Source organism: Fistularia commersonii, chromosome 10, assembly GCF_037954325.1.
Source record: "Fistularia commersonii isolate RoL2024-O1a breed Wild chromosome 10, RoL_Fcom_v1.0, whole genome shotgun sequence".
Lineage (NCBI taxonomy): Eukaryota > Metazoa > Chordata > Actinopteri > Syngnathiformes > Fistulariidae > Fistularia > Fistularia commersonii.
The window spans coordinates 394,755-415,000 of record NC_141293.1 but is presented as its reverse complement, the minus strand read 5'-3'; the positions used below and the strand labels follow the sequence as shown (position 1 = coordinate 415,000).

At 45.6% G+C, this 20,246-nt stretch overlaps 1 protein-coding gene across 6 annotated transcripts in view; it reads right to left on the bottom strand.

Annotated features, from left to right (window-relative positions):
* The window catches only part of pard3ab (par-3 family cell polarity regulator alpha, b), a 302,221-nt gene that overhangs the window by 241,575 nt on the left and 40,400 nt on the right, over nucleotides 1-20,246 (bottom strand). For all 6 annotated transcript variants that reach the window (XM_086153154.1, XM_086153157.1, XM_086153155.1 and 3 more), the window contains exon 2: nucleotides 18,828-18,929. In XM_086153154.1, the coding sequence (XP_086009280.1) occupies nucleotides 18,828-18,929 (102 nt within the window). The remainder of the gene's footprint in view (nucleotides 1-18,827; nucleotides 18,930-20,246) is intronic.

The following is a 20,246-nucleotide window of genomic DNA, read 5'->3' as shown; positions in this document are numbered from 1 at the left end:
GGACTTTTCTAATGATATTTTCCAGTTTGGCTGAAAGCCTCGCCGGCATGTCGCATTCAGAGAAACTGCAGATGGAACACACAGTTAGGCTGGATGAGTGGAGGCGTGCGAATAAACCACAACCTCCCACACACACACACACACACACACACACACACACACCCACCAACAATCCCTGCCCTTTCCCACAGAGCGCAGCTGGAATGACTGAATCCCAAAGAGTAGCACAACAAAGTTTTACTGAGTCGAGCCGATTGTTGTTATTTTATGAAATGATATTCACGGTGACGTGTTGGTTGTTTGATAGGTTGAAGATTTTGACATGTATAAGTGCGGTGAAAAAAATACCCACCGTAGCTTTGCTTTACTGGCTGGACCTTTTGAATGTTTACTGTAAACTTTGCTGATAACTGGATGTGGCGGTAGCCTGAGAAATAACACGGCATCGGAATAAACAGAGACGTCGGCTTGTGACGGCGCCGCTTGATTCGACTCGTAATGAAAATAAATCGCCGTTTGACATTTCCCGTTCCGTCGTAAAAATGCATAAAGCGGGAAGAGGGAGCGAAAGAAAATCGATAAGCGCAACAATGACAAGTCATAACTCTTTATTTGAGTGGTGAGTGTGTGCTGATTGTCAAATATGTCCTTTTGTCTCTCTCTCATTCAGAGCACGACTTTCCTCTGCATCTTTTTGGTCTAAAGCGGCTTTATTTTCTTGTTTTTTCCCCTCAACAACTCCATGTTTTTTGACCCCTGAGCTTTTCTCATTTGTGTGATCATCGGAAGGCGGCGGCTCCAAACTGACAGCAGCAAAAGAGATGTTGAAGCCAGGAAACATAAAAAAATGGGCGATTCAACTCCAGGCAGTCTTACTGACTTCCAGATGAATTACTGGAACTATAATGACTCTGTTATTATTTTGATACTTAGAAAACGTGGAGGTCAATTATTTGGCACCGTGGGAGACACAGCCTCGGTAGTTTAGTGGAAAGAGATGAAGAAACAGCATCCATGTTTGGAATAATTATCTGGGTGATCACTTGTCACACATGTTATATTCGTTTCCATCAGGTTTTCAACAAGTAGCCTGTCCTGCGCCGCCTCGGCTTTTCTTCCCCCGTCCCAAAACGCCGAACGCCGCGGCCCCGACTCTTCTCAGGTGTCAACGTTTGATGGCTAAATAGCGGATGAAGGACCGCGCGGCGCAGGGAGGCGGGAGGCGGCTCGGGAACGAGTCCAAAACAAACCGGGGTTCGAATGACGGCTCCGCTAAGGCACGGAGCTAAACCTCCTTTTTCTCCAGATTAACTGATGAACTAAAACGACACGTTCATAAAAAAATATAGATCTAAAAATTAAAAAAAAACACCTGGCGATCCAGAGCTGACAAGACAGAATTTCATAAAAAAGCATGTGGCTACTGCTTGCAAAACACTCTTTTGTAAACTTCACCCAAAGTAACTCGAGTGTGTCAGCAGCCGCTCTGGGCGTGAATGACCTCCACCGCCCAGCGTTTCACCGCCAGCAGCCTCGCGGCCTCTGCGCCTCGGGCCTGATGAGCGCTGGACGGCGGCTGCAGCGTCAGTGTTTGTCTTGGCCTCCGCTTGTTGCCTTTGCGGTTCACACACACAGTTGGTCGCAGCTCCGCGGCCTCAGATACCAAGAGATCCTGGTCCGAGACTCCCGACAAATACAGCTTTCAGTGAGAGGACGAAGCGCGGCCTGCGAGGAGCCCTTGAAGACCGGCTGGAACTGCTGCAAAAACAGCTCCGACTTCTCAAAGTCATTTATTGGGACGTTATCTAGAAGTAGATGAGTTGTGAGATTGGATTCAGTTTTAGTGTCATTCCACATGCAGAGCGCAGGGCCACCAAAAGCAGACTAACATCTAACCAGAGGCTGAAAAGGAGCAGCAGAGGCAGATTTCACAAATATATTACCAGTATAACACATGTATTATATGAACAACATCGCTTATTATCAATGCACATCCACTTTCTACAGCAATTTCCCTTTTTAGATTTTCTTGAATCAAAACATCAGTATTTCATGTTAAAGATAAAGAAACAGATCAGATATTGTACCTTAGGTTCCTCTTTTCTCTTTGTTTTTTCCTGCTAAAGTATCAAATGAAAATATAAATTCCCTTGACTATTTCTATGGGAGAAATGCTGCTTGAAGACACACACACACACACACACCCACACCCACACACACATATATCCTGATCAGTCCTAAGAGAGCAACCGCCCACCTGTGACAGCAGGGGTCCACCTTCCCCACCCACCAGCTCTGGGCCACTGGTGGCCACCGGTGGCAATCGGTGGCCACCGGTGGCCACGGCGACTCGTCTGCAGCGACGCTCAGATTCGAACAATAAATCTGAACAATCTGAGGAAACCCTTTTTTCTGAGCTGCTTCTTATTCCACCTGCATCCAGGAGCTTCAGCCACACGTGACCGTGTCGCTACTTCCTCAGTTCTTCGTCCTTGTGCCGGTTTTGAGAGGCTACGAGCGCTGAAGACTGACGGGGATCCTTTTCTATCCCATAATAACATGAGGACCAGACAGGGATGTATGCATGTATGTATTCATGCATACATTATAGTTAATCAATTACAGTAAATTAGCCTGGCTAAGATCATTCAACTCATTAATGTTGTTGTTTTAGCAAGAGATGTTGCTAAAGTCAATGGGAAACAAACAAACCAGCAAGGATTTTTTTTAAATATTTTGAATAAAACGGGAAAGAAAATGCATTTGTGTCAACCCTGAGCAGACACTGTAAAAAAAAAAAAAAAAAAAAATGATTGAAAAGTGAGCCCGATTACTATGATCTGATAGTAAAAATAAAAAATAAACTGCAAACTAGCACACTTCAGCTTGTCATTTGGAAGAATTAGAGCGGAGCGTTGCAGTAGCACAACACAAACACAGGACGGCACAAGAACGCCTCTGCACACCTTCCCTGAGCTGCAGCTGCACGCTTACAGCCATCACACACACACACCTTACAGCCATCACACACACACACACACACACGTTACAGCCAAAAGGACAAGACAAAGCACAGTTAATCCACATGGCAGGAAGTGACATGGTTTGACTAATAATCTTTTTAAAAGAAAACATTACTCATCGAAAAAAAAGAGGGGGGGCAACTCGGGAGTATTTAGTCCCAGAAGGGAGGAGAAGAAAGAGGGATAAAGGAAAGATTGTGTGTGTGTGTGTGTGTGTGTGTGTGTGTGTGTGTGTGTGTGCAGTTTAATCTTATTACAAGCAAAATACAAACACACACACACACTTGTACATCTGCTGAAGCTGGTTAATCTCCAAAGCGAGTTGTTTCCTCAAACAGAAACTTTTCCTCACGTTTGGATTCCCACCATGAAAACACTGAGGTTCTTCATGAACATTCACTTGGAATTAAAATGACATTTAGATGGAAAGTATCACGACCGCAATGCGATTGCAAGCACGGTAATCGGTAACACCATCGCTTTATCTCAGACGCGTTTTAATCCTAATTCCTCCACGAGTCAGACGAGATCATTTTATTCCAAAGATTGATGAGATAGTGGTGACCAGCTAACCTTCAGTCTTGTCCTGTCCTGAGATATGCAAGGGTTGTTTTCCCTCATTTTCTTCCTGCATCTTGTTCATTATGAGGTAAGGTCCTTCATGGGTAGTACTCTTCGGATGGGATAATAAGATAATCCCTCATTGAGCCCCATCGGGGAGGGTTGAAATTCCAGCCCTTGAAGGGGGTTTATGCATTAATTTAGGCTCCGAAGACATTGATTTAATGTACTTTGATTTTGAATGACTTGTTTCCTCCCGCTGAAGTGCTTACCAGCTGCGTTCTGTCTCATTTCTTGCTCATCCTTTTTCACCATTATCATTCTAAGCTCCACTTCGTCTAATGCTTCGTAAATAGGTTCGAGCCAGGTCCGTCCTCGCTCATTTTAGGAGGACGGATCGCAGATAAGTAAATCCATCACAGCATATGTTAGATGTTCTGGAGGTGGAGTCAGACTGAGACGGTTTGAAGGAGTGCACAGGACGGACGGTAAATATATGGGTGGAAGGACGGCGAGGGCGGAAGCGCCGGGCAGGAGGCCGAGGGGAAGACCTGAGAAGAGATTTATGGATGGAACGAGAGAAGACGTGAAGCGAGTCACTTGGATGGAGAGAAAAGGATGCGGGATGGAAGGATCGGTGGAAGCAGATGATTCGCTGGGACCACCTTTCCAACATCGAAGCTGTTCACTCGCAAACTTTTAAAAATGTATTTTCTCATGCGGTGAAGTGAGGGAGGATCCCAGATCTCAAAGACTTTATAACCTGATCACAGATTAAACAATTCCCACAACAATGCAAAGCCTTGCACGTCCGTTATCCCCCGCCGGCTTCTGACGCCGAGGCGCCGTTTATTTGAGAGCATGAAGAGACAACAAGGCGGCTTAAAGGTGAATTTTGGGAGGCAACGGTTGGTTCCAGACTTGGAAAGATCCCGTGTTATTTTTGCCGCTACCATTTTTGAGGTGAGTCCGCTGGAAGCCACGAGAGGAGGACTGAGCTTCCGGCACCGGAAGGTTCCCCGGCTGATCCGGCCCAGATGCATTCAACACATTCACACAAATATAACCGGAGACTCTGCGGGCGATGAATTGCAATAACCAATAGTATCGCCGCAATAAATCATGTCACGGACATTTGCACCAGCGTGATACAATCCCAGCCGCTCTTTCAAGGGAAATTCGCCGTCGGCTGCCGATTTTTCAGGAATGTGAAGCGGTGTCAATCGAGTAATAAATGGACTCAATGATTTGTGCTGTAAAAATATTCAGTGAACACACGACTGCCGTGAAAGTCTTGTCTCGTTCACGCCGTTATTTATCGCTGGGATGCTAAAACCCCTGGATGGGTCATGTTCTGTTTTCTAATGACTCTATTTTTTGTTTATGCTTTCCTATTCATAGTAACTGCCGCTGTGTAGCGGTGCATAAATATTTCAGATGACTGGGTTACATACTTTAGGGGTCAGCGGGACTAGCTTTTTCCAGTAGAGCAGAGACTAGAAAAAACAAAACAAAAAACAATGCTTCAACATGTCTTTTAATGAACAGTATTATTGTGCGTTTAAAATAAAAAGAAATCCATTAGACCTCACTGAACTTTTACTCCTGGAAATAATTCCCCTTGAACGGTAAAATATCTTCAAGATGCAGAATTTACAGAAGAAGTAGAAGCCGCACGATTTCCCCTCGTTCATGTTAAAGTAGTTTTAGCTTGGTTTGCATCCCTGCGTCTGGGTCAGGTCTACGATTCTTTTAGTACTATCATTATTATTATTATTTTTATAAGGAAAAGGTCTGTAACTGACCTCAGTTAAGCGTGTCATTTCTATTCTGACTTTTCTTGCCATTGAACCATAGTATTATCCCTGTTCTTGCCCCTGTCCATCTCAAAGTCCATTATCTCAAGAAAAGGACAGGATTGTTGTGTTTAAAGACAAGTGTCTCCTCATATTACGGCGCTCTTTTCCTTTCGCTTAAAAAACCCCGACCCGAAGGCGGCGCCACGAAAACATCCCAATGTCAATGGTTTTAATGCGAGTGACATTCATTCTTATCAAGTCCCGACCGACAAAGCTGTTTACTGAAATGACGGGCAAATACGGACCAGAGCTGAGCCGCTGCCCGGCAGCAGCGTCGACATACATGCAGGGAAACAGCATGTAGTTTGAGGAGCAACACGGCGCCGGCCACCGACCGCCGTCACACCGCAGGAAACACAATGCCACAAAGGACAAATGAACACGTCAGGCGAGACATTGTGTGCTGATTGAGTGGAAAGAAACCAAAATTGAAGCTCACAAGATACAATGAGGGTGCTGAATAAAACTATTTTCTAGGTCAGGGGTCAAAGACCCAGCAGGACAAAGTGCAGACTGTTTTCATGTGTGTGATGTGTCTGACAGTGGAGTCGAAGCTCCAGTGTTTTTTTGTTTGTTTGTTTGTTTGATGGTTTGCTTGTTTGTTTATTTAGTTTGTTTTTGTTTTATTTTACATTTTCTGTTTTTTGTTTGGTTTTTTTTCTGAGAACGGGGTGCAAATGCTCGTCCACTTATTGAGAACTGACGAGAAAAAAAGTGCGATGAATAATCCTTATATAATCCTAAAATAATACTCCGCCGGTCACTTTTTCGCCCAATATTGAGCCGCCCTTACACACAACTTAGACCAAGATGAAAACTAAGCGCTGGGTGATTTCCACCTGGTATCCAGCACAGAGTTTGTCCCACAGAGGGCGCTCTTGCTTAAATGTTTACATTGTGAGCAGCAGAGTAATCAGATGCTGCCAAGGGACCAGAGTGAGGCTTTTGTTGTCGCAAATCACTGCCAAGTTTGTAGAGTGCAACACTGACACGGTCATTTTCAGTGCAGTACAGATCTAATAAAGCCCCAGGGATAAAGGCTGCACTGTGCAAATATCCTGTAGAAGTAAAAGTGAGCACTTTCCCATCGCCATTCAGGGGCCACAAGCAAGGGCTCTTACATTTTCTATCCAGCTCCAGAATTCACTGCCATATCACTAACCCAGATTCATCTCCTTCCCAAACGATTATCAACCGCAAAAGGCCTGTATCAGTCGTGCCCGGATTCCGAAGTTAGCCTACAGGCGTGCATCCATGATTTACATCACGTCAATTTGTCGGATAAGTCGCTTGTGCGTTATTACAAGAACGCAAAACGGAAGGTGAAATGATTTTTCGATGATGTTTTTCACTCTCGGCACAATACTGGACCTTAGAAAGATAGTTCACCGGCACGTCGCTCCATATGGAACGTCTCAAAACGGCAAGATATGCACGGTTTACAAGCGCAGCGGAAACATTGAAGCTCCTCCAAAGCTACAAGTGTACTTCAGTCGCTCGATCCCACAATATTAGCACGGCAAATCTTCCCCGCATAAGACGGCGGCTGAGATCCGGCTCCCGATAGCCGCCCGCCGCTTCGCTGCGACTCGGCCCACAGATAACGGCGATAAAAATCACAAACCGCGAGCCTGCCGAGGCGTCGAGTCCGTGTCCATGTAGGGAGCGGTCTCAGAGACGCTGTGGGAGGTGAGGACGACCAGCTGAGGCTACCACACAAGGACAGGACGGTGTGCACAATTACCTCCCAGCTCGGAGGGGCGCCTTGGGCACCGGGCGTGAACCGGTGCCGTGAGAGGCCGCAGGGTGCAAACACACACGGGACGGTGGCGCCTGAGCTACCAGCGGGTCGCCGTTACTGCAGGTGAAACGCTGAGACGGAACGTGTTTGAGGACTCGCTCAGAAAACACGCACGTCGTTTTCACAGCTAATTGTGCGCGGAATGGGAGGGAGGCTGCAACATCTGACTGTCCTGTGCCTTGGTTAGCTTTCACGCGCCACTAACGGAACTAATCGTCCCGACGATATCGAGGGGCAAAACACTCGTCGGTGTTGGCGAGGCATCTTCCAGGGGGATCCATCCCCCTCTCATAAACACCACAGAAGAAGAAAACAAAAAGAGAACTTGTTTATCGGGCAGAACAGTGAATGGAAACCTCCTCCCACCGGCGTATTCACTGATAAATGTTTTCAATTTATACAGCCCTTTAATCACCTTGCTGTTTTAAAGTGCTTTACGCTGGATCCCGTTCGCCCGTTCATGCAGACACACTCCCGGGCCGACGATGGCGGAGATGCCGCGCAAAGCGCTAACAACGCCATCGGCCGAGACGCCGGGGGTTCGGCATCTCGCCCGAGGAAACTTCGGCACGCAAACAGAAGAAGCCGAGGATCGACCCGCCGACCGGCCACTCTAACAACTGAGCTCCGGGCGCCCCGATGAGCAGGACGCAGAATTTTAACTTTACCGCAACACTGCTCAACTGTGAGAGAAAAAAAACACCGCCGTCATTCTGGTTCCGCTCTTTGGTCTGAACACCAGCCTGTTTGGTCTTTGACCTCCAGCTGAGCACCAACTGAAGCGGGCGACCCAAGAAAGCACACCAGGGGTGGTTTCAAGCAGACCAAACAGAGCAGGTCTGACGGTGTAAATAGGCGAAGAAAAGAATGGGTGCATTCTTAATGGGAGGGCAAAGTAGCTCGGTGCTAAATGGAACCTAATAAGGAGTCGCTGAAATTGTCAAACATGATCCCGGATTTTTTTCCCCTTCTTACCTCGCTTTCAGCGGCCATATTTTACATCCGGTTTATGTTGAGCAGCAATAATCCCAGCGGTTTTAAATTGAATTCATGGTTCACTCTTTATATGTGACATCAATTCTTCTGTACTCTAGCGCTTCAAGGAAAGGCTACAAGGCCTCCTTATTCTGTAATAGCTCTCCGTGTCCATACAGCTTTATTGATACGGAAATAACGGGTAAATTAACGACGCTTTAATTTCATTCCCCAACTAACTGTATTGTCATGAGGCTCCATCAGGCCTTCCATCCAACATCCAACACCACCCAACAGTCAAACGGCTTCACGCTACAATCCCGCATCTCTCAACACCGGACACTGCCGCTGAAATCAAATTCCCCCAAAAATATTTTGAGGAAAACAAGTAGACCTTGTTTGGATGAAGTTGGGGACAAGTTGAAGTTTAAGAAATAAGAACTTATCGAATTTTGACAAGAGGGAAATGATTTATTTCAAATGAGTTGATCATTCACGAGGAAAAAGCTTGTTGGATTTTTCATAGAAAACAGTGAACGTTGTCTTTGATATGCAATGTGTATAATGTAATGTCAAGATAGTCACACATAAATGCAGATGGAAGACAAATCATATTTCAAGCCAATGTAGCTGAAATGAGTCCTCCATTCAGGAGGCAATTTCTTGCCAAAGCTTCAGTTTTACCTTCCGATGCGACCGGAGCGCTTTGGGGTGACGGGTCGCTGAGCCGGACCAAACCGGTTCCCTCTTGATATTATTGGCGTGAAGTTGAATCAGCTTCTTGGTCGAGCGTTTCTGAAACGCAGCGATGCCTTGCTTCCTCCAGAACTGTCACTGAAAAACTGGAAGTTTAAGTCAAAATGTCCAGGTGCTTCTTTTGTTTGTTTTTTTAAAACAATATACTGCACTACACACGGTTTACTCACTGTATCTTCACTTCAGGCGACTTTAAGCACTTTTGTCCCCTCGGCGCTGCACTGTCAATGTCCTTTTTTGTTCTATGTTAATTTGACTTGTTATTTATAAAGTTCACGGAGTTGTTTCATTGTCAATGAGAGCCGGATACGAGGAAACCGACACGACCATTTAGTTTTGTACTATGACATTATAACTAAACCGCTGCTTCTTGACTGAAAACACCATTTGGAAATGAAGAGCGACTGCATTTAAAAAGCTCGAACTGTCCTCGACTTCCTGCATCGCCGGCCCTGCTAGACAGGCATCGCCTTGTTTTGAGGCGACGGGGCTTCGGACAGGGGAGGCACGAGGGGAGGAGGGAATACATCAGGTCATCGGGAAGTTTGCTGAAAGTAAGAGGATCTTCTCCTGTACGTAAATCCAGAAACAACGCACACAAATTCGACAGGAATCCAATCGAGTTTTACATGCGTGGGAGTATTTGGGTCTCCCTCGGTTTAAACGCGACAAAGTATTTCGATATTTCAGTAAGTAAGAAGGCTGTGTGATCATTTTCACTGCCTTTTTCGCTGACCCCTCAAATCCATGTGTCTGTTGGAGGATTTCCACTTGGGCAGCGATCCAGAACCTTCTCATAACAGCGCAATCCACGGGTCCATCTCCCTTTTATGGCTCCAAAAAAAAAAGCCTGTTGCATCACTCGACAGACTGAAAATTCCAAACTCTGCCATGCCTTGGGCCGACTGTGGAAATGGCGACAGACACATACGAGACAAACAAATGTCTGCAGCCATCCCATCTCCTTGTGTGTGTGTGTGTGTGTGTGTGTGTGTGTGTGTGTGTGTGAAGATCAATAAACAAGGCAGCACAAACAGGCCGGCAATAGACACACGAGATCAATAAGCACCAACTCCTCTGTTAAACGTGTTGGTCAGCAGAAGCGAAGATGGTTTTGGGAGGATGAGGACGGAGGACTCGGATGCTGCAGCAGCTTCGCACGCTTCCATCAACCACAGCCTGGAGTGTTTTACTGATCGGCAGAACAAGCAGGGAAACGGTGAGAAGCTGAGGAGGGTTCTCATCATCTTATTTCTGCTGATTCCATTTCAGATTTGATCTTAGACGGCGTGTAGGCTGGCCTACTAATGATCCGTGTACACAAGTCAAGTCCTGGCAAAATGTGTTTTAGCAGTTTGTAACATAATAAGCACTTTAATGGGCTTTAGACCTGAATCTGTCGTAAATTTGTTACAATCCCTTGCCTCTAATTTTTCAGGTTATATCGGACCAATTTTCAGGCTATTCTCCAAGAATCTCATGGCAGCATCTCTCAGACGTTCACAAATATTTCAACCGTTTCCTCATAGAGTTTCTGGGACTATAAAAAAGAGGCATACTGCTAAATACCACAACGATGCGTTCATGAGGTAACTCCGGTGGACGAGCCAGAAATCCAGAGGAATTCCGCTGTAAACAACCGGGCCGATGGTGTATTAAAACTAATATCGACCTAAACATCGAGGTAAACGGTTTGAATGAATCTGTGTGTGTGTTATTATCAAGTGTTTTGCTTCTGAGACACTCCTGATGGAACACGGAGCCGAGGAAACACCCGTGTCACAACCCAGGAGTGTTATTATCCTTGTGCTGAAGTCCCGTGAAATAGCTGAGGAGTCAGCGGAGCCCTGTGGAACCCACACCAGACATATTTCACCGGGGTTGAAAAACCTTCCGCGCCGGGGGGTGATTCACACACCCAAATGTGTGACCGTAGAGTGTGTCGACGTTCTGCGACGGGACGCTCGAAGGACCGAAGTGGTAGTTCTTCCCAACTCCTCTGCTGCCGCCCGTCTGTCTGCTCGTCTGCTGCACCGTAACATTAGACCCGATGCAACCCGGACAAGCATATCGGGTTGCGTTAGTGCGGCGGGCACAGAAACCCGACTGGAAAGCGCACACCTACACGGTTCATACATGCAAATCATCCGCTGACGTTTTTCGAGGTCCGAGGACGACAAAAATGTTTGCCAATCTTGTGGCCTTCTAGATTTAGTCACTGAAATTGGGTCTTGAAACCATCCGTCCATGAGAATCTTACGTTGGCATTAGACAACCACCCAAGCACGGTTGCACACCATGATCGCCCTTTCATGGAGACAGTTCCCCGGTGGATGAGGCCTCCCTCAGCAGGAAAATGCAACAAAGAAAAAAAAAAAAGGTTCAAAAAAGAAATGATTTAAAGAACTGACCCACAGGTTTGGAGGTATGGGCTTAGACACCCAATTCCCCGGCCCTCACTTCATGCATCTGTGGGATCCATGGAGGCCCCGCCTGGCAAACATCTGGGTCCACTACAGAACTCCTACAGGGGTCCTAAAGAGTCCCTGCCTCAGCGGTCTGGGCTGCTTTTCCTAAAAGCTGGACCAACTAAAAATCGGGCTGGTGGCCATCATGTTGGGCCTGTTTGCTTCCATTGAAATTCAAAAACTCCGACGGCGGCTCTGATTAACACTTCTGTCGGGGAAAAATGGAGTCGCAGTGGCTGCAGCTGTGCAAGACATGGGGTGTGTGTTAAGATGACCCTGTCACCAGACACCTGGGGTATGGCTCTGTGTGTGTGTGTGTGTGTGTGTGTGTGTGTGTGTGTGTGTGTGTGTGAAGTGTTTGATAGATGATGACAGGAAAGTTTGTCCATCTGTTTGCTTGTGTGTGTGTGTGTGTGTGTGTATGGATGCCATCTCTATTTTGAGGTTCCGCCATCTCCGGCGAGGGAGGGAATGTGGGTTGGCCACTCGGGGCCAGTTTTGGGGTTTGGACCGGGTTTTAGGGTTAAAGTCGGAGTCAGGGGCCAGAGGTGTGACCTGAAGGTACGAGTTGGGATAAAGAGCTAAGAACATCTTTCCTCCAAAATGAACATTGTAGCCTGAACTGCTTACTGTGGTGGCCTAGCATCTTGTCTGGGTGCGCAAGTCACCGTTCTTCGGTGACTGAATTTCACTTTTTGGAAGTCGCCTTGGGTAAAAGCGTCTGCCAGATGATTGTAATGTAATGTAGTGTAAGTCATGCGAGTGTGGACGGGCGTGTCCAGTGAATGCTTTGCTACAAGCTGCTAAACCCTGCGCATCTTAAAGCCTTCTTAAAAGGACAATGACGTTTGGAAATCAGGATGTGTCTGTTTTAAGTCCGTCAGAAACAAGCACAAGCAACAGTGTGTCCATCACTGACCAAAAGAATTCAGAGTGGTTACAAATAACTTTGCGTACCTATAAAAAGCCGAGTGTTACCAAAGAACGAGGGGGGGGCAGGAAGGAGGATGAACGGATGGAAAGATGGCATCTGGAAAAACATTCATCTCGTCCAAGGGCAGGCCGCCACTTTTCCTGGCCGAGGCTGTGCATACTCCAACCAGACCAACCCAACGTTTACGCTGAGCAGATGAAGAAGCAGCTAAAAACAAACACACACACACACACACACACACACACACACACACACACACACACACACACACACACACACACACACACACACACACACACACACACACACACACACACACACACACACACACACACACACACACACACACACACACACACACACACACACACACACACACACACACACACACACACACACACACACACACACACACAAAGCACCTATAATGCACCGTTTTCCCGAGACATGCGTTGGCGCTACTTCCAGCTTTCGCTAATAAAAGTGCCCTTGAGCGATGGGCCTCCATTCGCCCTGGTCTTTAAAAAGCCGCGGTGGAGTCACAGCTGCAGGAGACCTCCAGGACCAGGTGCTCCCTCACCCTCCTGGACTTCAGATCCACGTGAGGACGCACATAATGGCAGATGATTCGTTTAGCATTTAGAATGTAGTGTCGGTAATCATACGAGTCCTGTTCCACAGAGATTGGAATCACTTGATTTAAAAGGTTAGCAAAGATTTTTTTTTTTCTGAGATGTTTTAGGTCACATTTTTGTCCCCTTGAGAGTTGATTATTCCAGAGGAGCAGGCTCGGAAGTGCTTTACTTCTAAGGTGACATCACATTCACCTTGACAAGTGATGACAAATTAATGTTTCTTTGCTGTAAAATATACAAACCGTTGCTTTTGTTTGCTTTTGCAACGTATCTCACAGACTCAGAGGATAAAAACAGTAGCAAGAGTCCGGATTAACCTTGGCTGAAGACGGTGGAAGACAACGGATTGTACGACGTCGACCAAACGGTGGGATGTATTTATAGAATCCCAGTAGATTTCCATGAGTAACCGGAAGCAGACCATGGGGTTTCATTTCAATTCAATATACTTTATAAATTTACTTTGAAATCAAGGTCATAAACTGTGTGTCGGTTCAGTTCCCTGGGTTTTGACTAAGGCCACCGAAACTGAAGTCTGGCTACCAAATTGACCGGCCCGATACCGGAACGGTCTAAAACTACAGTCTCAGCTCTGATAAACTAACTTACAAAATTAACAAAAATATCTCATCTTGGCTCAACTCACAGAAACTTCTTCCTAGAAGTCACTGGATAACAGGAGCAGAAGCAAAAGCTGGGCGGTTTTGTGTGTTTGCGTTGCATCTTTGAATAAAACGTGCCATCATTTGTTGGATCCACAGAGACACTTTCAAACCGACCGACTGTCAGGGAACAAGTTTAGAAGCAACTGTGGAACCAGCTGCGTCACGATCCACCTTTGAGGAGGCCGACAAAAATCACTTTTAACTACCTTAATTTCCAGGCTATGGGGCGCAGAAATGACGGTATTCTTTATCTACAGGTGAATCAAGTGAATCCACTGGAAGTGTCTTGTTCATTTGCCCTGAGGCTGCAGGCATTCTGCACTCGGCTGCACGACTTCTCAGCATTCTGACGTGTTCTCAGTTTAGGAGCCGCTCGTCTTTGAATCGCTTTACTCGTCGCTGAAATCAAGTCTTGACTAAACAGAGTGTTTTAATTCAATGTTTTGAAAGCGCCATCATTGCCTCAATGATGTTCATAGTTTTTCATCAACGGGAGCAATCCTCGGAGCCGGAGAGGGACGCCAAGACCAAGCCCGACGCTCGGCCCCGAGAGTGTACCCTATTTTCCGGACTATAAGTCGGGTTTTTTTTCAGAGTTTGGCCGGGGGTGCGACTTATACTCTGGAGCGACTTATGTGTGAAATAATTGAGCTCTCTTGCTCTGATATGTGTGTGTGTGTGTCTGTGTCTGCGTGTGTGTCTTCAATATAACAGCGATCGTCACACACACACGCCAACCAATCAAAATTTAGCGGGGGCGGGTCATGGCAGAAGTGGAGTGTGAAAAAAGAAGTTGCCAGCGACTTCTGTACTGATGAAAATGGATCATTTCAACATTCGCGCTAACTTATAAAAACAACTGAGAAGGGCAGAACAAAAATGGCACCGAAAAGAAAATCATATTCTGCAGGTTACAAGCTGGAAGGAGTGAAATATGCAGCCGAAAATGGCGATCGAGCAGCAGAAAGTTTGAAGTTAGTGAGAAACTTGTAAGGGACTGGTGAAAAGCAGAGGTTACTCTTACTGAAATGAAGAAAACTAAAAAAGCTAATCGCGGGCTAAAAGCTAGCTGGCCATGGCTACAAGAACGAGTTCACACTTGAGTGCTTGAACAACCTGCTGCCGGGAGAGGCTCGTCAACAGGACGGTTGCGTCTTCACACCCAGGTAGTTGCCAAGGAGATGAATATAAATGAATTTACAGGAGGACGTTCCTGGTGTTACCGCTTCATGCAACGCCATCGCCTCTCTATCAGAACAAGGACGCCGTCCTGTCGGGATCCAGGAAGGCTGGAATAATTGGAACTGCAAGTGACGATGACTCTGACGTAGCGACGTACCGGTAGAAGAGGAAGCGGCGCGTTGTCCACCTTCGGAGTTGGTGGAGTTGTTCAGAAGTGACACCGAAGAAGAAGATTTCGTTTGCTTTAGTGATTAAGAGTGACACCGATTGTTTGGTTGTAGCATGTGCTATATGCTATCATTATTTAAATGACTCTTACCGTAATATGTTACGTTAGCATAGCCTAGCAGGCACGTACTCAGTTTGTTGTTTATGCGTCATATAGGCTATACTTGTTCAGCCTGTTGTTATCTGTTCTATTTTCATTTTAAATTGCCTTTCAAGATGAAATGTCTATTCTTGGTGTTGGTTTTTAACTCTGGAGCGACCCCCCAAAAAAATGCGACTTATACTCCAGCGCGACTTATATATGTTTTTTCCTTCTTTATTACGCATTTTATGGCTGGTGCGACTTGTACTCCGGAGCGACGTATAGTCCGTAAAATACGGTAAACGGCTGAGTCGCACCAGTGTTGTGGCGGCTGCAGCCGTCTGACGGACAGCCGGGTTCAAGAAGGAGTCAGGCCGCCGCATGCCGGGGCGGCGAGCTTGGATACACAGTGCAACCCTATCCTCGGCTCATCCGGACGCATCGCTGACCCTCTGTGGGTTTACGGGGTCGAGGCTGGACCTTTGCAGGCCGTCCAGCGTCCGCCGCTGAGTCATCGACTCACGTCGGATCGGCAGGAGATCATCGGTAGATGCCGTCTATTCTCGCCGCTATTCCGCTTCGGGCTTCAACTCCGGAACAACAAACTTTGTTTTATGATTTTGGAAACACAGAGGCGACGTGAAGCCTGTGCTTCCGCTGCTTCGGCCTCTCAACAACAAATATATCACCCTAGAACTGCTCCACCTGCTCCTTCTTGTGTCTTTTAAGCTGATTTTGCCAGAAATCGCCAACTCTATTCCATTTTAAAAAAACAAACAAAAAAAAAAACAAAAACAAAAGAACAGATACTCCCAGAGTGCCCGGATATCGGGATTTTGATCGCAGATTGACAGCGAGCGACGACGTGCAAGTGACGCCTGTTCAAATGTTAGGATTCTACATCGCAAGTCATCAAGGCACCTAAAGGAAATGTAGCCTACTAATGTGGAACTTGTTCTTTTTTAAGAATAAGAATAACTTTATTTGTCCCGAATAAATTGTTGTGCCAGTGAAATTGTTTTGACTGATTTTCATATTATTTCAATGCAAATATTTCACTTCTTTTCATTACTTAGCACTTTATCACTTTAATTGTTTCTTTTAAATCTATATTTTGTGCATAAGTGTCTCTACGGTGTCTTTGAGTCACAAGTTGACACTTTAAAAACAATGCATCATCACCATTATTATATTTGAGTAAGTCAGTTATATTTTTCTTTTTTTGACTTGCTTTCAAGCAATTTCATGATTTTTATGGTAAATTCTTGCTGAAAATTGTAATGATATATTTTTTTTAAACTGGGTAATATTAAAACAAGTTAAACAACATCCCACATGAAATACAATGATGGAATATACAATAACTCACATAAAACATGAGCCGCATTACATCAATGTCCTTCTTTGAGCACAGAAATCATTTCCCGCCCCCGGGTCGGCCGGGGGTGGAGCTCATTTAGAGAATTTCCAAATCGTGAAACGTTTGTGAAATAAAAAGAATTTTCACAACGGAAACAATTGTTTGAGACGCAGATGGATAATTAAAATGCTACATTTAGCGCGACGCAATCCAGAACACGGGTTTAGTTCCAGACTTGTTCTGGTCCATTTTAAGAATCAACTTGTGCTTTAAGTTCATGTGATCCGAGTCACATCAAACATTAAAAGGAAGATTAACGGAGGAAAAGTTCAGGAAAGTGACCTACACCTCGCCATGGAAATATATAATGTCATATAAACTGATATCATACAAACCGTGCCGTTCGGAATGCACGAGAGTAAAAATATTCAACACAGTTAAATACTTTAAAGATGCATTTTGGGATATTTTTGCGTGCTAAATAATGAAAGTCAAACTGCCTGGAAAAGCAAATCCCATCCATATTCCTGGAGGGTTTTGGCATCAGAGATGACGGGGACGGGGATTTATGTCAGTGTGTACAAAACACACACATTCTCTGGGGCGGAGGAGGCCTGCAGGGATGCAGCGGGGAAGGATGTCGAGACCGCCCGATGACAGCTCTCACGTATGTAGAAACACATTGACATAGCACATCCGTGCACACACACACATGCACGCGGCGCACACCTACAGGCCAATAGACAGAAGATTGAGTAAATAGCGAGGGAAAACGCTTGCCAACGACAGAGTGAAAATTCCAGCGTCTCTCAGACGCGGGCCATATCTTTCACCACTTCCACGTCGCAGTTACTTAAAGGCTTCATTGCGCACGTCGTCTGCAGCCTCGCCCTGAAGATTTAACATCATTCGGATCAAATATGGAAAGAAAGAAAAAAAAAAGCACCGACAGAAAACATTTCTCCAGATTCCGTTGCTACGCTTTGATTTCTGTTCAGCTGCAGGGCCAGGGTTTGAAAAGACCACGTATGCTGCTCTAAGCTTACAAGACACAAATATTTACAATGGCTGTAAACAGCCACGGCTACTGTTTCTCCTACAGGTTCCAACAGGATGCGTCTCCTTCCACTGGGGTTTTTCTACGTCGATTCGTACGAGGAGGGAACCCTGTCTGGGTTTATTGGGAATCATTTTCACCGCTGCGGCTCAAGATGCTCGGCGGCGGCATCGTGTGTCTCATGACACTAAAAACCTCACCCAGTCCGAGTGGATCTTTCGTTTCTTGTCGGAAAAAAAACATCGGTTTCCACGTCACGCGGGTGTCGCCTGCATTTATCCAAAGGCGGGCTGATTTCAGCTGAGTATGCGGCGAGGAGTTCAACCTCGGTGTGAGACGGATGAAACATTGCCCTTTTGTTTGAAACAAACAAACAAAAGTCAAAAAGCTGATGTAAAAATCCAAAGCAAATCCTTGCAAATCAAAAAACTAGCGATCTAAAGTGTCATTAAAAGTTTAGATTACTGTCACTTCCAGACTGCTGAGCGCACCTGAATAGAAGCCGCACCGGCTGAAAATAACAAAATCAATCTAAGCGTACATATACTGTATATATAGGCCACAGGTGTCCACGCTGTAGCATGAGATGTTTACACTTTTAATGAAAAACATACCGCTTACATCCACAAATACGTACTGGAAAAGCTGTAATCCCAAACAGTACGGTTGATGAAAAAGAGGAATAACAAACAAGACGAGGAAAAGTCCATCCATGCATCCATTTCCTCATCCTCCTGCAGCCGATGTCTATCTTAATCTTCCTCCTGCGCGCTGAAACCATCCAAGTCGTCTTCTTCGCCGTCGGAATTGAACGGCTTCAGAATTTCACGCTTGTTTTTTATGGGTCCGATGTGACCAGGCTCATCGGACAAAAAAAAACCATAAATTAGCTGCAGCGTTGTTTAAGCTGCTGAAAAAAGTAGCGTCTTGGAATCGGGAAATGATGGTTAAGCACTTGGAACAGGTTTTGTTGAGTTTCATGTTGTACTAACAAACACCACAAAAACAACATCAGCTGTATGTAAATATCTTCGGTATTCTTGACGTGGACATCTCCGCTAACGTAAACTTCTTAAAGAGCTGTTTACCCGTTCTAAAAAAGGGCGCAATTGAGGTTCGCGGCCTCGGAAGTTTAGAACCAGAAAACAAGTAAATAAAAAGCGCAGGCCACATTTCAATGAGAGGCTCTGCTCCGGTTTTAACTCAAGAGGTTGAAGGCGGCGTTTCGGATTCCGTCTTACCCTGTCTTTGTCGTCGGCCACGTCGCACAGCACGTCGTCCAGGTCCAGGATGCCGCCGTCCCCGTGCTCCAGCCGATGCACCTGCAACCAGTAACTGGCATCCTGGAAGACAGAGGAGGGTCTGGTCAGACCGGCGAGAGCTCCAGGAGACGCTTTGGAACATATTTGGCATTTCCACAGCGGACAGGAGAAGCAGAAGACCTTACATATTCATGGTTAAGTGGCTTTCAAAGTACCGCTACTTGAAAACTAATGAGATATAAAACTGAAAGACTGTTTTAAAAAAAAAACATGAATATGAAGAAGGCATCACTTGACATGGGGTTAAATAATTCACGAATGACTGGTGAATGCGACGGATGGTAAAAACACTGTCATGGCGGCTGGGATTAGTGACCTTAAGACACAGCAAAGCGCAGCGTGACGATGTATCAATAGATAAATCTATGTTTATCCCGCAGAAAATCCTCTTCCTTCTTCATGAACCCGAACCTCGTCGACATGACAACCGTTCCACCGGGCTCTTTGGACGGGTCGAGCCACGATCGAGCCACGATCAAGCCACGATCTTCCGCTAGAACTCCCGTCTGGGTGGATCCCACCTCAGCATCTTCCTTCCGATATATTCGCACTCCCTCCTGGTACATGTCCAAACCGTCGCGTTCTGTCCGTGTCTCCAAAAACATCTCACAGGGGATTCTCAAAAGATGCGGCGCAGGAATAAAGGATTCTTAAAGCGAGCGTCTTAAATGGGAATTGAAGCGACGTGATAATTGGGCAAATTCCCCTCTGGGATGTAACAAGCAAGGACACATCCATAAAAATGTAACACACGACTTACATGACCGCGAACAGCCGTGAACCCGGGGGCGCCAGGTGGGAACTGGAATGCACGGACAGGTTGTGTTTGTGCACGACGGGATGTCGTGTGTGTGTGTGTGTGTCAAAACTTGATAAGAGTTACTGGTGGAATCGTGAGTCGCCCGCAGAGATCACCAGAAGCACCGCGGACAGATAATAACACCTTCACCGCATTTAAACTAAAAAAACTGAAGGGGGACTTTGAAAGGAGAAACAAAGTCGGTTTCGAAATAATGGAAACATTTTTAAAATGCAATGAAAAATGAAATCTAAATGAATGAAATGAACTGGCTTTAAAAAAGTAAAAAAGGGGAATGCTACATAATTATACAGGACTGTCTCAGAAAATTAGAATATTGTGATACAGTTCTCTATCTTCTGTAATGCAATTAAAAAAACAAAAATGACTTTTTCATGATATTCTAATATTTTGAGATTGGATTTTTGAGTTTTCTTAAGATGTAAGCCATAATCAGCAATATTAAAATAATAAAAGGCTTGCAATATTTCAGTTGATCTGTAATGAATCCAGAATGTATGACATTTTTGTTTTTGTAA